Below are 19,858 nucleotides of genomic sequence, written 5' to 3'. Positions count from 1 at the left end.
AACTTTTGAAGTTCTACTGATTCAACTATCCGATTAGGAAGATCATTCCACAACTTGGTAACAGCTGGAATAAAACTTCTAGAGTACTGCGTAGTACTGAGCCTCATGATAAACAATTAAAAAAAGGGACTTAAAAAAAGTCTTATGGAATACTGGAAAATTGATCCTAAAAGGAGACACAATACAGAATAAAACCAAAATTTTTCTGGAGTTGTCACGGATTGTCCGTTCATTGCTCAAGGCAGAGAGAAATTTACATAATGCGTAGATGGTGAATAGCCTACGTGAGTACTATTCCATCTGCTTCTTGAAAATGTTTTACAATGCATATATGATATTAGAAATGCGTGAAATTAAATTGAATAGCATTGTTGCATTTTAATTTCATATACAGTATATGCTTCTATTAATATAGTTGTAACCTTGCTACACATGCATGTATTAAGTTTCAACCCAAATAACGCATGTAACCTTGGTGATGGTTAAAAGGGTGTAAATAGTCATAAAAAAATGTGCGGATTGTGGCAAATTCTAGTTTTTTTTCATAATGTAATTAATAATCGAATATGAACTTTCCAGTGATAAGGGACCAAAAAGACCCTGAATTTCCTGAAATTGCCTGAAAATAAAAATAAAATTGAAATCACCAACATTCTACTTGAGAAGGTTGTATGGAAGTTGTAATAATTCTCAAAAAATTATTATTTATAAAATTAACTTTAATTTCACACACAGCAAAAAAAAATATTGGTTTTAAATCAACGCTTCATGATAATTTAATTGCTGATAGGTTGGAACAGTCTACTTGCTACAATACAGTATATTAATATTTAATAAAATTTAGATAGAAAAATAATACACAAAACAGTATTCAGTAAAACTAATTCAGTAGGAATATAACACATGTAAAGTGAATAAGTTACAGTAATAAAATTTAGATAGAAAAATAATACACAAACAATATTCAATAAAACTAATTCAGTAGGAATATAACACATGTAAAGTGAATAAGTTACAGTAATAAAATTTAGATAGAAAAATAATACAAAAAACAGTATTCAGTAAAACTAATTCTGTAGGAATATGACACATGTAAAGTGAATAAGTTACAGTAATAAAATTTATATAGAAAAATAATACAAAAAACAGTATTCAGTAAAACTAATTCAGTAGGAATATAACACATGTAAAGTGTATAAATTACAGTAATAAAATTTAGATAGAAAAATAATACAAAAAACAGTATTCAGTAAAACTAATTCAGTAGGAATATAACACATGTAAAGTGAATAAGTTACAGTAATAAAATTTAGATAGAAAAATAATACACAAACAATATTCAATAAAACTAATTCAGTAGGAATATAACACATGTAAAGTGAATAAGTTACAGTAATAAAATTTAGATAGAAAAATAATACACAAACAATATTCAATAAAACTAATTCAGTAGGAATATAACACATGTAAAGTGAATAAGTTACAGTAATAAAATTTAGATAGAAAAATAATACACAAACAATATTCAATAAAACTAATTCAGTAGGAATATAACACATGTAAAGTGAATAAGTTACAGTAATAAAATTTAGATAGAAAAATAATACACAAAACAGTATTCAGTAAAACTAATTCAGTAGGAATATAACACATGTAAAGTGAATAAGTTACAGTAATAAAATTTAGATAGAAAAATAATACAAAAAACAGTATTCAGTAAAACTAATTCAGTAGGAATATAACACATGTAAAGTGAATAAGTTACAGTAATAAAATTTAGATAGAAAAATAATACACAAACAGTATTCAGTAAACTAATTCAGTAGGAATATAACACATGTAAAGTGTATAAATTACAGTAATGCAAAGTGTATAAATTACAGTTATGCATTATGTAATCGAATTAATAAAATTTAGATAGAAAAATAATACACAAAACAGTAGGCCTATTCAGTAAAACTAAATCAGTAGGAATATAACGCATGTAAAGTGTATAAATTACAGTAATGCAAAGTGTATAAATTACAGTAATGCATTATGTAATGGCATATCTAAATAAGAATTAGAGGTAATACTAAAAATTAACTGTTTTGCTATTCAGTGTAGTAGCCATTTACAAAGTTGTGTTCTATTTCCTGTAAAAGTTTTACGGTTCATCCATTTCGCGACTTAAAACTGTAAATATACGTTGCTATTTTTTAGTATATTATTATTCTTATGTACTGCTCTTTGTTAAAAAAATAGTTTAATATACTTTTTATATTAATTTCGTAAGTAAATGGAAACTTTCAATGCATTTAATCGTCTCAAAACTGCGCAATACAAAAATTGCTGGCAAAGTGGGGATTTCTTTTAGTAAATCTAAGTTTATATATTATATATCAGTATAGATATGTACTGCATCTTCTTGGAAAAATATAATTCTATATTTTTATATTAATTTCATAATTTTATACAAAATTTCAGCGCATATACTTGTCTCAAAACTGCGCAATACAAAAATTGCTGGCAAAGTGGGGGATTTCTTTTAGTAAATCTAAGTTGATATATTATATATCATTATAGATATGTACTGCATCTTCTTGGGAAAATATATCTATAATATTTATATCAATTTCATAAGTATATACAAAATTTCAGCGCATATACTTGTCTTGAAAATGCGCAATACAAAAATTGCTGTTAAAGTGGGGATTTCTTTTAGGAAATCTAAGTTGATATATTATATACCAGTATAGATATGTATTGCATCTTCTTGGGAAAATATATCTCTATATTTTTATATTAATTTCATAAGTATATACAAAATTTCAGCGCATATACTTGTCTTGAAACTGCGCAATACAGAAATTTCTGTAATTTATAACTGATATAACTCGCTGGCGAGCTCGCGAAGTGTTGCCATCAGTAGAGACTCAGGAGGACATCGAAGGGTTAATGGTGAGGAAAAGATTATTTATAAAAAAATCTTTCTTATTTCTTTTATGTCTCTCAATTTAATTAATTACTGAAATTAACATTAGTTTATAATTTAAAATTAAAATACCTTACTAAAATAGTATTGTTATGATTTCTTAAGGGAAATTGATTATGTCGTCATGTAACCCACAGTAAGGTTCTTCCAGCCTAGCCTAAGGCCTCGGCTATTTTGATCAAAATTGTCTATATCATTAGATAAACTTGTATATAGTAGTTTTGTTGGGTGAAATGTTGATAAGGTAGTCTAGTCAATATCCTGCATGATTAACTTAACCTTATCAAGGTTAGCCTAGGTTAGACAGTAAATATTTACAATTCGGTAAAGTTTTACTGTATATATATATATATTTATTTCTAGAACTATTCATTTGCGACAGGAACGAGTGTCATTTTCGAAGAGAACGGACCTTTTTCCATAGAAAAAAGTAGTTTTTACACTGTTACGTTACCCTGTAATAAACTACAATGATACCACAATTTCACCTCGCATTAGAGCAAGGGTGTAGCATGGGCTTAAAGATGTATATTGGGTTATATGTATGATGACGACCATGCCCCATAACTTAATTTTCAATTCTATTGCTAAGAATACGACAGCCTAATGGGGGCTCGTATATGCCGTTAACCCCGATGTTAGGTAAGCATGTAAGGACATGGCTTGTAGGTTAGTTTAGGTGGTGTTTTATGCATGCGAGGAGTCCTGTCCATCGTTATTTAAAGGTTCCCTTATTTTCATGTGTTTCGGATGGTTTTATCATTCATTAGTACTGGAGATTGCTACTCTAAGGACTTTTTTCCGAGTTCTATCGCATATGGAAATCCTGCACGCTACAGGACCTACAAGTTCTGTTTTTCTTATGCATCCTTTGATATTTGAAGTATCACACAGCATATTCTGTCTGGTGTTCAGCTGCTGATTCTCAGCGTAATTTGTGGGACAGAAACTTACGGTCTACTAAATTTCTTATTCCTGATCTAGATATTAATCTTAGGCACCGTCGTTCAATTAGTTCATTATGAATGTTGCATAAGATTTTTCATAGCTCTGACAATCCTTTACATTCAGATCTCCCTGGACAATTCTATCCTATTCGTAATACTAGGCAGGCAGTTAATTCTAATAGGCAGGCCTTCTCCATCATGAGGCTCAATACTACACAGTATTCTATTAGTTTTATTCAAGCTGTTACCAAGTTGTGGAATGATCTTCCTAATCGGGTAGTCGAGTCAGTAAAACTTCAAAAGCTTAAAGTTGGAGCAAATGTATTTATGTTTACCAGGCTGACATGAGTCTTTTTATAGATTATATATGACATATTTGTTTTTGATGTTATTAATAGTTTATATATGACATATCTGTTTTGACGTTGTTACTTTTTTTAGAATATATTGTTAATTTATTCTCATAATTTATTTATTTCCTTATTTCCTTTCCTCACTAGGCTAATTTTCCCTGTTGGAGCCCTTGGGCTTATAGCATCTTGCTTTTCCAACTTGGGTTGTAGCTTGGCTATTAATAATAATAATAATAATAATAATAATAATAATAATAATAATAATAATAATAATTGTCAAATCCAAATTATTGAATGGGGTTTGTGTGTGATAGTGGCCGTGCTCCATAACTCCACGGTAAGGGGTTGTGTTAGCTAAATAAGGAAGGACATGGCTTGTAGGTTAGGTTAGTTGTGAAAGTGTAGGTTAGGTGGTGTTCTTGGGAAGAGGTTTTTGCAGAACAATGTACACAGATTTTATAGTACAGCGGCCACGTCTTGCGAATTACTATAAAATGGGAATTAACTTCCCATTTTCTCTGCATGCTGATATACAAAGGCTCCTATCAATGTCCTTAGAAAACAAGAAAGTCTTCAATTTCAAGCCTTAATATCTTACCCATTTTCTGATGTATAATGGGAGCTGCTTATGTAGTCTTGGGGCTGCATACTGTATTTGAAAACTCTAGAACCTATGGTAGACATATATCAGAGAAGGACATAACCCTCAAGGTGATCTGGAAGTTCTGCAACATCCGAGGTGCCATGAAGAACATTCCTGAAGCTTGGAACGAGGTGAAGCAAACCACCGTGAATGGTGTCGGGAAGAAGCTTTGCCCCCAGTATGTCTACAATTTCTTTGGCTTAGAAGTGATAGTTGAGGCTATCACCAAGAAGGTTGTTGACCTTAGTAAGCAGCTGGATCTTGTGGATGCTAATGATGTCATCGAGTTTCTGGCATCTCTTGGAGATGAGTTGTCTGCTGAGGAACTCGTTTAGCTAAACAGCTAGATGATTGCAGAAGGGGAAGACACCCCAATCCTAGAGCCCAGGAAATTTACAGCTAAGGCCTTGACAGAACGTTTTTCCCTGTTACATGTAGCAATGGCGAAGTTTAAGGAACAGGAACCCAGCATAGAAGAGTTTATGAAGGTGTTCAGGGTGTCATGGATGCTATAAGTGCTCTCCTGTGAGTGCCCCTTCACCTTGAGTAAGGTCAGGGACTTAAGTGTTCTATGTTCGCCTGTGCCCTTTAATCAAACCTGGAGACTTAACTTGATCACCTCACATAGGATTCCTGCAGATAGGTTCTGGGGGTGTACCATGCACTAGTTACCAAAGATATGTTCCAATAATTTACCATGTGCTGCATCCTAAGCACTAGATCACTGCATAGTGGTCCCCAAGAGGGAGAACCCTACTTGCATGCCAGATAACTTCACACGCATGATATTCCTTACAAGTTCCTTCCATTCTCCAAGAACAGACAACAGGGAAGACATCCAAAAGGCTCGATCAATAGAAGGTGTGTACTTGTTACTCCTAGTGTTTCCCTTTCGGTGGGAGAAACTGTGGTACCCAGTATGTTTATCGGTGCTTGATACAGGTGCTCTGTTTCTCACGAAAAGAGCATAAGCACTACCAGTAAAATAAGGGCTCTGTCCTTTCACATGCCTGAACATTCTCTCTTGCGCTTGCGTGAGAGAGAGGGAAGTGGTAGATACTGAGAGTTGTACTTATAGGAATAAACATTGATATGCACCACTTTTGCACGTGTTCAATCTCTTATCAAATGCAGTGCACTCAATTGAGTGCTGCTCTTCATCAAAAATTCAATCTTATCAAATGCAGTGTGCACTCAATTGAGTGCTGCTCTTCACCAGAAGAAAATGAGGTTGACTAAGGTGTCCAATCAACAGAGCTACATTTTTGCGTTTATCTCTACTTGCGTATGTGCGAGAGAAGTGGTACGCACCAAGTTCATTCCCAGTGGTACAGAATGTGTGTTTGTTCCGTAACCGAAATACAAACCACGCTATTTACAAAGGGTTATTACTTTTAGCGTAGCTGAAATGGCGAGCCATTAGAATTTAACGAGGGTGTATTACCCCCGCGCTAGTTAGCGGGGGGGTAGGGGAGTGGTAGCTAGCTACCCCTCCTCCCCCTCACACACAGGTGAATACTCACTTTCACTTTTGGCTCGGACTGTGACAGACGTCTCTGTCTTGGTCCTCGCTTGGCAGCCATTGTCTGTTTTGTCTTTACTTAATCGCTTACTTTTCTTTTACTCAATATATATGTAAACATGTTTTCATGTTTGTATATATATTTGAGTATAGAAATAAGTAAGTTTCCTTTTCAGATGTGTGTGTGTAGTGTACGATATCTACGTGGAGGCCTCGGCAGTTAGGCCACCACGGCCTAATTTTATGGGTTGCGATCGAGTTTGACTTCGGTCTTTCTCTCTCTCTCTCTTGAGGTCGTTCACCCTTTTACTATGTTTTACTACGCCCTTGTAGCTTCCTTCCCGTGTGGGTGGGGTTGCTACGCCGTACATTTTGTTTCAATTAGTTTATGAATCTAATTGTAGTTGTTAAATTTTCAGCTTGTAGAACGATTCCTTTCGGGGTTTTCGTTTTTTTCTTTAGTGTTCATTCATTTTTAAATTACATAATTACATAGTTACATAATTATAATTGTTATAATTCTGTTTTGGTTACAGCTCTCCTTCCGCGAGTGTAAGTGGTTGTGAGGGCACGTGCCTGTTGTGTAATTCTTGTTCCTTTTCCTCGGGATTCCTCTTCGGAGCCTTCCCGGGGGAATGAATGTGTACTAATATTATTTGTTTTTATTTTTTTACAGTTACCGATCTAGTTCGTTTCTGTAATATAGCAACGGTGTGAGCTGTCTGGTTGAGTCCTGGGGATTCGGCTGTTGCTGCCTCCCCCCTTGTATTGTCGTCAGGGGCGTGTCTCCTTCTACTGGTAGTACTCCCGTGTCGACGGACAGCTCTCCAGTTCATTTTAGAACAGTCAGGAGGCTTGCCTCCTTGGGCGGATAACTTTCCTTCCGAGGGAAGTTTTTTTCCTGTCCAGGCTTGAGCTTTTCCTCTTTTGGGGGGTTCTTCTCTTGCCTTTTTTTCGTGCGACTATGCTCTTGGTGCTGAGCGGTCGCACCTGCAGTTTCGCTCAAGGGGCTGGGCAACTGCAGGAGCTCCTCTTCGGAGGATTGCCCCTTTTAGGTCACTGGCTGACCAGTCTCTTCCACGAAGTGTTTCTCTTTCGTTCGCGAGAGAGTACACTCATAGAGACTCCTCTTCGGAGGTTTCTTCTGTTGCTGTTGCTGTTGGCCTCCCTCGCCGTAAGGCCCTCCGTCCGCCTCGTCGTAAGGGCCTCTCATCTCCCTATAAGGGTGCTTGAGGCGCCTTTTTGAATCTCCGTTTGCAGCCTACAACTTCTTTTTCTCGATCTTCCGTCTTGGTGCAGATGGACAGCAGTCTAATCTCGTCTAACCGACGGGCAACGGTCTTCCCCACGGACAACGGTCTTCCCGACGGACAGCGGTCTTCCGACGGACATCAGTCTCCCGGCGGACAACGATCCCTTCGGGGCTAAGGGTTGCCCCCACGGGGGTTCTTCCCTTGCGTGTCAGGGTTTCCCTGCGCGCCCTTCTGTTCGTCAGCGCTCTCCTGTTCGTCAGCGCTTTCAAGATGATCTTCCCTGCGGTTCCTGTTACGTGCCCTGTGCGCCCACGTTCGCCCTCGCGATCTAGAACTTCGGTTCAGGTCGGGGTCAAGGACTCTTCTTCTTTGCACAGGCTTCCACGCGTAGCCTTCTGCTCGTCAGCGATCATCAGCTCGTCAGCGATCATCAGCTCGTCAGCGATCATCAGCTCGCCAGCGATCGTCAGCTCGCCAGCGATCGTCAGCTCGTCAGCGATCATCAGCTCGCCAGCGATCTCCGGATCGCCCACGTGTGTTACAGCTGGCACGCCAACGTTCTCCAACACTTCTGAAGGAACATGGTTCGCCAGCTACTAGCTCAACTGCGGATGCTGATCGCCATCGCGCGACCCTCAACTGCAGATGCTGATCGCCATCGCGCGACCCTCAACTGCGGATGCTGATCGCCATCGCGCGACCCTCAACTGCAGATGCTGATCGCCATCGCGCGACCCTCAACTGCGGATGCTGATCGCCATCGCGCGACCCTCAACTGCAGATGATGATCGCCATCGCGCGACCCTCAACTGCGGATGCTGATCGCCATCGCGCGACCCTCAACTGCGGATGCTGATCGCCATCGCGCGACCCTCAACTGCGGATGCTGATCGTTATCGCGCCATCGCACAACCCTGAACGATTGCCCGCTTACGCATGCTGCTCCTCATCGCACAACCCTGAACGATCGCCCTCTTGCGGATGCTGATCACCATCGCACCCTTTCACGCGATCATTCACCTGCGCATGCTGCTCGCCATCGCACAACCCTGAACGATTGCCCGCTTACGCATGCTGCTCCTCATCGCACCACCCTGAACGATCGCCCTCTTGCGGATGCTGATCACCATCGCACCCTTTCACGCGATCATTCACCTGCGCATGCTGCTCGCCATCGCACAACCCTGAACGATTGCCCGCTTACGCATGCTGCTCCTCATCGCACCACCCTGAACGATCGCCCTCTTGCGGATGCTGATCACCATCGCACCCTTTCACGCGATCATTCACCTGCGCATGCTGCTCGCCATCGCACAACCCTGCACGATTGCCCGCTTACGCATGCTGCTCCTCATCGCACAACCCTGAACGCTCGCCCTCTTGCGGATGCTGATCACCATCGCACCCTATCACGCGATCATTCACCTACACATGCTGCTCGCCATCGCTTACCGCCAGCGATCTTCTTCACCTACGCGGCAGCACGATCCCTCGCCGTCACGCCCATTCGCCTGCGCGCCCGCGCGATCGCTCGCCTGCGCGCCCGCGCGATCGCTCGCCTGCGCGCCCGCGCGATCGCTCGCCTGCGCGCCCTCGCGACCGCTCGCCTGCGCGCCCGCGCGACCACTCGCCTGTGCGCCCGCGCGACCATTCGCCTTTGCGCGACTGTTCGCCCTCGCGCGACCATAGTTCGCGGCGAATTCCACAGCCGGTGGTAGCAGCAGGGACGCGTGCTCCTAGGCGGCACTCGGGATCACCTCCATCCAAGCACAGGTTGGTAGTGCAGGACGAAGACAGGTCAGTACAGCATTCTTCCCACCTTCTTTTCAGGCAGGAACCGTCGTGTCCTCTCCAAAGGATCGCCCGATCCCTTTCACCTTAGCGAGGATTTCGGACTCTGTGTCCTTGGAGCAGCAGACATGGTTTGATCCGCTGGCACGGGCGTTAATGAGGTTTATGAAACCAGCACTCACCGGCCAGGGTAACAAACCAGCGGCTGTCTCTCCTACGCTGAAGAGAAAGAGAGGAGTGGACTTCGTGGTGACTTCCCCCAGGGCGAAGTTGGTTCCCAAGAGGTCGGTCTCGAGGGTCCCCTCTCCTGCTCGAGTACTCTCTCCTTCTCCCGCCCTGGAAGGATTTTTGGCGGGGGGGCTTTCCGTTGAAGATTTCTCCATCGGACAAGGGGTGACTGCTTACCTCTTCCTCTGGGAGCTTACCAGGTTCTTTCCCTCCTCGGTTTCGGCCCGAGGTTTGGTTCAAGGAAGCTACAGGAAGATCAAGGGTACTTTCCTCCTCTCGAGCTCAGGCACCTTGGCCTTTCGTCGTTAAGTATCTACTTGCGGACAAGCTCGATGTTGTACCATCTGGACGCGCTGACTGAAGGCTTCATTCAGGTGTCTCATCTGTGGAGGTCAACGACCTCAGACACCCTTCCATCCTTGAGAAGAGTTTTGTCTTTGCCCAAGGACAGAGACTTAGACGTCTGCTGTGCGGAGTAAATCGACTTCCGGTTTCACTCCTCCAAGGCGCTTTCTTCCAGACTCTGCAGGGCTCCAGCTCCCTTTTCTTTCAACCACGTCGGCCCAAGTTATCGGCTACGACAACTGGGACAAGGTGTCCAATTGCAGTTTTCCTCCTGTCAGGAACAGATGGCACGGGAGACTCCCCCGGGGGGGCATAGTCCTAAAAGGAGTTCACGAACTCTAGGATTGCAGGTTTTTTCGCTGGGAGGATGCTTAAGGTTACTCATCCGAATGACAGCTTCCCGATGCCCATTCCCGCACAATCTCTGTGAGTAGCCAAGGATATCGCGCCTGCCGTCTCTGTCAGCGAATTCAGTGTCTCTGAACCTCTATGCCATAGCATCAGCAGAGTTGCCCGGTTGGGCAGAATGATCCATACCTTAGGCGAAGGTCTTCCTTAGGATCATCGACGGCTTCACCCCCGGCCCCCTCAGTCGATCCTTTCTTGTAAGGAAGGATCTGAGAGGGGATGTCCATAGTCGACCTCTCAGCCCTGATCAAGTTTGTCGAACAAACTTCGGCCAGCGTAGACCAGCAGAATCGATCAGACTGGTAACGAGGCGACAGGACTCCTTTAACCCTGGATCGGAAGGACGGGTACTTTCAGTTTCCATTCCATCCATCTTCCAGGGTGCTCGTCGAATTCAGCCTAAACTGCAAGTATTCCTGCTTATGATGCAGTGTGGCTATCCCGCCGTGGCATAGCAGGTTTGTTTCCCCAGAGAACTCTCCCTGCCTTCCTCTTGGCCGCTCAGGTGCAGACTTCCGCCTCCTCTGCTGTTTGGAGGGCTGGTCAACTCCGGTAGGCTCGGGTTTCGACCTTCTTCAGCGCCGGGAAAAGCTTCCGAATGCTGACCATGAGTGTGGGCTCATGGTATTTTGCTTGGAGCCTTCTCTTCCTCTGCCTCAACATCTGGAGTATCTGGCCATGATATTGAGTCAACCGCCTTACCACGTTGGAAACCCCGCTTCTCGTCCGTCCAGCGAGGTTAAGCAACGTCGGTACTTGGATGGGTGACCACCTGGGGACGCCAGATTCTGTTACCACATCCTCCGAGCCTTCCTTTCGGTTCACCGTGGCAAGACTGAGGAGAGTCGCAGTACCTGTTCTCAGTCAAGCAGAGTTTTCAGCCCTACCTTGGAACGTTTCCTAGTTCTTCTTTCCTCATTGACCCGTTTATAGTCCGAACGGTCGCCTCAGGATAAGTTCCATGTGGGGCGATCCAAGTTCCGGTGGCTTCAGGCAATGTTTAACCGGACTCCCTGGCCCTATGGGACCAGCGGAACTATTAAACCTACAATGGGTGTTGACCTATGGAGCCTCTTGATGGTAGTGGATATTCTCGTCCTTTCCCCACATTCTTGATGCGGTTCTCGGACTCGTCAAAGGAAAGGGGGGGGGCATGTTCCGGTCCAGGCCTATGGTCAAGACCTGAAGGATACCTCTCCATCATTCAGGCAGGCTTAAGGGCCTTAGTCTGGCCCCTCTTCAGATCCTACCGCTCCTGCCAAGTCGCCCCGTTGCGTGTCGACTTCATGCTAACCAGCAGGGGACGCATTTTCACACCTTCACATCTTGCAGTAGAGATATCGGGATGATTGAGATTCTCTCAATTCCACCATCGGCTCTCTCATTCCAGGCAGGGGAATGTTTCTCTCAGACTATCCGAGCAGAGCCTCATAGAGAGAGTGTACCTAGGGGTCTTTGACCTTGGGTAACCAGCAAGTGCTGGTCTGGGGGACCTGATCGCGACAGCTTGGAACCTCAAGCTTCCGCTAGTTTTCCCCCCAGTCTCAGACCCCGAGACTCTGGCAAGATGCATTCCGGTGATGGTGGGACAACTTCGACGCCTGCGTCTTCCCTCCTTTTTGTCTGCGGACAATGGGTCTCAACAAAACCAGGTTGTCTGTCAACCTTTCAATGGGAGAGCTCCACTGGGACTATGTGCAGAACGGTTTCTGGACCCTCTGCTTCCCCTGACGGAACTCCCGGGAGAGCTTCTCCCACGGCGCAGACTACTCAAGCAACCACACTGCGACATCTCTCCCGAACCGGGGCGTCGCTTCGGCTTCATGCCTGGAGACACTACGCTTCCTCCTCTAGAAGAGACAACCCGCTACAGTCGCGGTACGGAGGTCGCGTCATCTGCGATAGTCATCCACAGGGGTCTCCCAGGCAAAGTGAAGAGTCTAAGGTGGTTGGTGCCGTGGGAGATATACCTCTTCCCGTGAGGCCTCTTCTCCAGCAATAACGGTCTTATTGCCTTTCGGCGGGAGGAAACTCCTTTCCGCTCTTGGCAATGAAGCCTGTCGCTCAGCCTTTCCCTGACCTTCAGGCTTAAAGGAATAACTTTTTCCTGCCCGCTGGATCTATCCTCGCTCATGCGAAGCTACGATCGTCCCTGCCCTAGTCGGAGGAAGACCTCCAACTTGGAGCATGGCTCGGACTTTTAGTCCTTTAAGAGATCTTCTCAAGACCCTTTTACGACAGGCCTCGGATTGTATTCCGCCCTGGGTCTTCTGCTCACTCTGGCCACGGCCAGTGTGTAAGCAATCTTCTTGGTCTCTTACTACTCCCCCCCTTTCTAAGGAAGAGGGGAAGGCAACATTCAGGCTCGCTCCTGAGTTGTTGGCTAGACTCAGAATCTGTGGGTCCCGACCCTTCGGTCCGATTCATTCAAGATTTTGAGTCTCCATTCTGTGTCTGATGTCCCAAGACCTTCTCTTTCTTGCCAGTACAGGAATCGAGAGGTTAGCGCTGGGAACAGCTGCAGTTTGGCCTCAGTTGCAGCCGATTTGGGAACACAAGGAGGACATGGGGGGAGAGTCACCAGTATACCTCTTCAGCCCGGACTCAAGGACATTCATCTCGACCTGTCTTCAGACCCTCCCCCGTCACGTCGCCCTACAGCACGATGTTGGATACATCGCAACGTCCCTCGCCTTCGAGTAATACTACTCTGTGACGCAGGTGCTACAAGCTGGAGTCTGGAAGCGTCTGATGACCTTCGCAGCCCGCTTCCTGCAGGGCGTGACCCACAGGAGTCTCGATACGTTTTCTATCGCTCTGTGGTGGCTACACAACAGCTGGTCTAACCTCAGGCTCCTTTTTGGACAGGTAGCAGAAGGTTGAGGGCATTGTTATCAGGTTTTAGTCTGCATGAACGAAAGAAGTATGTCTGGCCCTTACTTCTTTCTTCATCATCCCCTCTACGGGGAAGCAGCATCCTGGTCTCTGCATAGCTGACCTCGAACCTCTGCAGGTAAACCATGCTTCCTTGTGTTCCGAGTATTGAGTCAATACTGTCGCGTCCCCCATACCCTGACGAGGTGGTATTGGGAACGTCTTAACCCAGAGTTCCTTCTGGAACTCCAGGTCAACTGCCTAAGACGGGTCACACTTCTTCCTTCACACACAAGCTTACATAGGCCACATGGTTCCTTGCGGTGCAAGGAACTTGTGAGGTGCAGGGACTCCTTTTCTCGAGTGCGACTCACTCGGATTCTGAGTCCCCGGGTAAAGCCAAAGCCAGTATGGCTGGGGACTTTCCACCCTTCCTAAGGGATAAGTCACCCTTTGTAAATAGCGTGGTTTGTATTTCGGTTACGGAACAAATGACAAATTCGAAGATAATTTGTATTTTTCCTAACCATACAAACCTTAGCTATTTACACATATTTGCCCGCCAGCCCTGTCCCCCAAGACAAGTCCTACCTCTAAGTGAAAGTGAGTATTCACCTGTGTGTGAGGGGGAGGAGGGGTAGCTAGCTACCACTCCCCTACCCCCCCGCTAACTAGCGCGGGGGTAATACACCCTCGTTAAATTCTAATGGCTCGCCATTTCAGCTACGCTAAAAGTAATAACCCTTTGTAAATAGCTAAGGTTTGTATGGTTAGGAAAAATACAAATTATCTTCGAATTTGTCATGTTTTTGCACCTGTTTCCTGTCCTTTCAGTAGCTGGCCAAAGGCAATAAATTTATGACTGTTCTGAACCCTTTGGGATCTCTCCCTTTGTGCGCTTGGGAAAGAGGATACATACTGGGAATGAATCTACTTTGCCAAGCTGAGTGATGAGAGCACCCCAGACTGATCTCTCTCCTTTTATACGTAGGAGGTACGGTTCAAACTAGGAAAGTATTTACTGTACTTGGGAGGGTGACACTAGTATGTAGAACAACTAGTACATTCTCACTCCTTATATGAGGTGAGAGGTTCCGTATTGGAATTGCTTCCTTCCATGAGAAAGTGATTTGGTACGAGGTTCAGGTGTTCACCACACTAAGCGATTGGACACTTCCCACTTGTTCTTCATTGGCTTTCGGGTCACATAACTTTTGGCATTTGCTTTGTTCGCGCTCTCGGTAAATGATACCAGTAGAAGAACCACTTTTGATTGTTATCATTGGTTATACGGGCTGTGACCTCTTCCTTTCACAAACCTAAGTTTTTACACAAATTTACCCACCAACGTTTACCCTCATGAGTCCCAAGGAATCACAGTACTGTAGTTTGTCAGTGAGTAAGGAGCAGGCGGTGCTTTCCTGCTATCGACTGGTAACAACTGGTCGATTGTTGACACCTCGTTAGGCGTTTTAACAGCCGTGTTGCAGCTATGCTAAAATCATACTCTTATGTAAAGAACTCAGGTTTGTATAGCTAGGAAAAATACAAATTACTGTACTTCCAAATTTATCATTTTATACCATTTATTTTTTTCTCAGACGAAAGGTTTGTTCTTAACCCTTTTACCCCCAAAGGATGTACTGGTACGTTTCACAAAACTCATCCCTTTACCCCCATAGACGTACTGGTACGTCCTTGCAAAAAAAATGCTATAAAAAATTATTGTATCATATTTTTGATAATTTTTTGAGAAAATTCAGGCATTTTCCAAGAGAATGAGACCAACCTGACCTCTCTATGACAAAAATTAAGCTTTTAGAGCAATTTAAAAAAAATATACTGCAAAATGTGCTGGGGAAAAAATAACCCCTTGGGGGTTAAGGGTTGGAAATTTCCAAAGAGCCTGGGGGTAAAAGGGTTAAACAAGTCCTTACGCTGGGTATTGCGTCCTGTTCACTTATCTCTCCCTCCGTGGGTCAAGACCCCAGCGTCAACAAATCTTTGGAGTAAAGGTGGTATTTATATTGTTCCAGGGGTGAGAATGGTCCAGTTGGTTTGCAGCTGCTTGAATATCCGCTTGCATGTGCGAGAGACAACTGAAGCCTTGGTTCCTGGCGTGCCTAATCTTAAGCCCGAAGAAAGTCGACATCCTTTTTTCGCTAAGGTTGGTGATTTAAAGTTGTTTCGTAATTCTGGTAATGAGATTTCCTTTAATATATCCTTTTTTAGTCATTAGAAAATTATCTTTTGGTTATATTGTATTGACATAATTTATACTTTTATAAGTGTACTTTGTAAGAAATGCTTTTTAATGAAAATTTTTTTGAAAATTGTTATGAATATCCAAGATAGTGGCTATTAATTGAAAGAAATTATTGTAATCTCAGCATTAATTACTTTTGTATTTATATTTATCTTGTCTTTTACATTTCAGGGTGCTTGTGTTGCCACCTTGAATTTAGGAGGCATAACAAAAGGACAAAATTTTTTAGTTCGAAGCTCCCCTGTTGGTGAATGGACAGTCCATGAGTGCCTCAACTGTCATCTCTTGACACATGCCAATCATTCTATAAATGGAACAGTTGCCGTTAGCTCTCTTATGATTGTAAGTATTATAATTACTAATGGAAGCTTTTTATTGGTACCATATATGGTTTTACTTTTTTGTAAATTAACTAAAAAGACTTTTGAAACTAGAAGGTCAAGTTAACTAAAATCTTTTGAAACTAATGCACCCTCAGTAGAGAGCATGCTTTTGTCATGCCAAGCAGTCTTATTATGCACTTAACTCCACTGTGTATTTTTAATAAGATGTAATTTCTTAAAAGTTTAATGGATTTGTCATTCGGTCATCCTCTACCCACATGTCCATCAAGTTTCGTTCAAATCGGTTTTGTAGATTTGTCATAATGTTCACAAAGAAAAAATAAACTTGACAATATTTTCCATTTACTTAACATTGCTATTTTTTTTCAAATTCTTGTTACGTACTTGTACTATGGTGTACTTTATCCAAAATGTTACAGATTTATCTTTGGGTCACACCCAACATGACTACCAAGTGTTGTCAAAATGTTACAGATTCATCTTTGGGTCACACCCAACATGACTACCAAGTGTTGTCAAAATCTGTATACTGTAGTAGTTTTATGTAAAGTTGCTCACAAACAAATAAATAAACTAAGAAACAGACGACAGGGGTGAATATATATCCTTTGCAAATTTTTTTTTTAGGCAAAGGCAATTATAGGTCTTTGAATGAATTACTCATCAAGTAATTGTGCATCAGAATGAAAAGCTCTCTAACCCCTATGATTGTACTAACAGGATGTTGGTTGGTTTTGAGAAACATAACCGGTCTGTTTCTTCTTCAATTGAATGACAATTGGCATAATGAGAAAGTTTTTAAAGATTTTTGCTTATCAATCTATGCTGAGGTGTTATTTTAATTATTTCACTCTACCATGTTTTGAGTATTGTTCTTGTCTTAATTTGTTTGGAAACTTAGGAGCTAAGAAATTGTTAGTCTTTTTAAAAAAACCAAAGGAAAACTACAATTTGTGTCTACATCACCATAAGCATCAAGAGTGTTTTAATTTCACAAGATTTAAAGGCTAAACTAGTTAGTTTGGTAGCAGAGAAACAGGAATGAGGGAGATGATGATCTCATTATTCTGCTTACTTTCAAAGACATCAGCCAAAAGGGTTACTTTATCCTTTGGACAGTGAATGACAGTGCCATCTGGTTTAAGTTAAAGGAGGAACTGATAAGTCTACACTCGAGAGTGCAGATTTAAGGATAACCCACCACTTATGCTCTTGTCTTTTACCAGAAAGGGTTTCTTTTATGGTTAAATAATATCCAATTTTAAAATACCCTATAAATCAAGAATATATTCTACCTCCACCATGGAGGCTATAAAATTGAGTTGGTTTATTTATTTATTTAACCCTTTTACCCCCAAAGGACGTACTGGTACGTTTCACAAAAGCCATCCCTTTACCCCCATGGACGTACCGGTACGTCCTCGCAAAAAAATGCTATAAAAAATGTTTTTTTTTTCATATTATTGATAATTTTTTGAGAAAATTCAGGCATTTTCCAAGAGAATGAGACCAACCTGACCTCTCTATGACAAAAATTAAGGCTGTTAGAGCAATTTAAAAAATAATATACAGTACTGCAAAATGTGCTGGGAAAAAAAATAACCCCGTTGGGGTTAAGGGTTGGAAATTTCCAAATAGCTTGGGGGTAAAAGGGTTAACTAAGTCTGTCTGTGGACAGGATTACGTTAAAACTACTTCACAGATTTTGACAAAATGTTTACCATAGATAGATTTTAGGTCATGGATGAGCCCATTTTAGATATGATCCGGATCAAGATTGTGATTCTGGATCAACATTGCACTTTTCACCATCTACAGTCAGCCTAAGAAAAGGGGGATGCGCTGTCCGGAGACATTAGTTAAATGTCACAGTAGATTCATCCACCGCCAACTTATGAAAAAAAGAAGTGTTTCGTCCGTAGGCTGGAGTAAATTGTTGGCAGTATTCATTAGCGGAGGTCTGAAATATCTAATTGCTCTTGTTTTTATTAATCTTTTTTATTCCTTTTATGTAAAATTTTTAATACTTGTGCATCACATTTCATACTTTATAGAAAACTATATTGTATAGTTATTTTGTTGGTCTCTTCCTGTCTAGTGTAGATAACTATGTACCTCTTGTCTTGCAGACTTAGGAAGTAATCCTTTTACCTTTTGGACATGTTCTTTGTATTATTGTGAAAGTCTTATTCATCTTGCAACTAATATTTCTTTTAATGTAATAATCAATTCAGTATTATTATTATTATTACTTGCCAAGCTACAACCCTAGTTGGAAAAGCACGATGCTATAAGCCCAGGGGCTCCAACAGGGAAAATAGCTCAGTGAGGAAAGGGAACAAGGAAAAATAAAATATTTTAAGAAGAGCAACAACATTAGAATAAATATCACTTTATAAACTATAAAACCTTTAACTAAACAAGAGGAAGAGAAATAAGATATAAGGTAGAACAATGTGCCCGAGTGTACCCTTAAGCTAGAGAACTCTAACCCAAGACAGTGGAAGACCATGGTACAGAGGCTATGACACTACCCAACATTAGAGAACAAAGGTTTGATTTTGGAGTGTCCTTCTCCTAGAAGAGCTGCTTACCATAGCTAAAGAGTCTCTTTTACCCTTACAAAGAGGAAAGTGGCCACTGAACAATTGCAGTGCAGTAAGAAGAATTGTTTGGTAATCTCAGTGTTGTCAGGTGTATGAGGACAGTGGAGAATATGTAAAGAATAGGCCTGACTATTTGGTGTGTGAGTGTAAAGGCAAAGGGAAAATGAACCATAACCAGAGAGAAGGATCCAATGTAGTACTATCTGGCCAGTCAAAAGACCCCATAACTCTCTAGTGGTAGTATCTCAATGGGTGGCTTGTGCGCTGGGCAACCTACTACCTAGTAGAAGTAAAGAATAGTATTTTTGCCACTTAAGATAGTATTTTAAAGCCTCAGGTTAAGAAAATATTTTTCTCTTTTATTTTGTCTCAAATAAGAAGAAAAATTACAGTAATAGCTTCGTATATTTAGATCTATTTTTTCTAATTTTTTAGAACGATGCTAACAAAATTCAGATGCTGCAGCGATGTGAGGGATACTCACCCGTGTTTAACATGGTCCTCCCAACATCTTTAGATAACCGCCCGCTACCACCACTATCGCCTACTGATTTTAACGATAAGCGCTTGCCTCAGGTTGAGGACGCCCTTGGTGCCATCCAGCAACAGGTCAGTATATTTTTATCTTTTCATTTTCACAAGATTACAACTAGATTTTAAAAGGAAAGCTTAGATCTAGAAGAGTTAACCCTTTTACCCCTAGGCTATTTGGAAATTTCCAACCCTTAACCCCCAGGGGTTATTTTTTTTCAAGCACATTTTGCAGTATATTTTTTTTAAATTGCTCTAACAGCCTTAATTTTCGTCATAGAGAGGTCAGTTGGTCTCATTCTCTTGGAAAATGACTGAAGTTTCTCAAAAAACTATCAAAAATATGCAAAAACAATTGTAAACAGCATTTTTTTGCAAGGACTTACTGGTACGTTCATGGGGGTAAAAGGATGAGTTTTGTGAAACATACCAGTACGTCCTTTGGGGGTAAAAGGGTTAATGGCTAATATTTTACACTTAATTGCCAGTTTTAAAGATTTTGAAGTCTGGTTTAATTTTGTTTCATTTGTTCTGATTTTATGATTATAATTACAGTATAAAGTATTTTATATTTTTCTTTTTAAAGTTCTTTGATGCATTAAGGTATATTGAGATAAAATAGATGCTGGATAACCAAGATTGGTTCTAGTTTATAACAATGATCTAAATCTTATAATCAATCAATCAATCAAAAACGGCATGATCTCTAAACATCGTAAGTGAAAGTAATGGTGTGTGTTTTTATATTTTTCTTGGTATTGCTTAAATTAGCT

The 19,858-nt window shown here is 41.8% G+C and overlaps 1 protein-coding gene across 3 annotated transcripts in view; it reads left to right on the top strand.

Annotated features, from left to right (window-relative positions):
- The window catches only part of LOC137625039 (uncharacterized), a 51,084-nt gene that overhangs the window by 10,406 nt on the left and 20,820 nt on the right, over positions 1 to 19,858 (top strand). For 2 of the 3 annotated variants that reach the window (XM_068355971.1, XM_068355973.1), the window contains exons 2-4: positions 15,375 to 15,505; positions 15,776 to 15,946; positions 18,990 to 19,163. In XM_068355971.1, the coding sequence (XP_068212072.1) occupies positions 15,375 to 15,505; positions 15,776 to 15,946; positions 18,990 to 19,163 (476 nt within the window). Of the gene's footprint in view, positions 1 to 2,808; positions 2,941 to 15,374; positions 15,506 to 15,775; positions 15,947 to 18,989; positions 19,164 to 19,858 lie in introns of those variants that run through there. The other variant, XM_068355972.1, reaches the window with a different exon arrangement.

Source organism: Palaemon carinicauda, chromosome 31 (assembly GCF_036898095.1).
Source record: "Palaemon carinicauda isolate YSFRI2023 chromosome 31, ASM3689809v2, whole genome shotgun sequence".
NCBI classification, from domain to species: Eukaryota; Metazoa; Arthropoda; class Malacostraca; order Decapoda; family Palaemonidae; genus Palaemon; species Palaemon carinicauda.
Note: the sequence above shows the minus strand (reverse complement) of the source record. Positions and strands in the feature narration are given on the sequence as shown.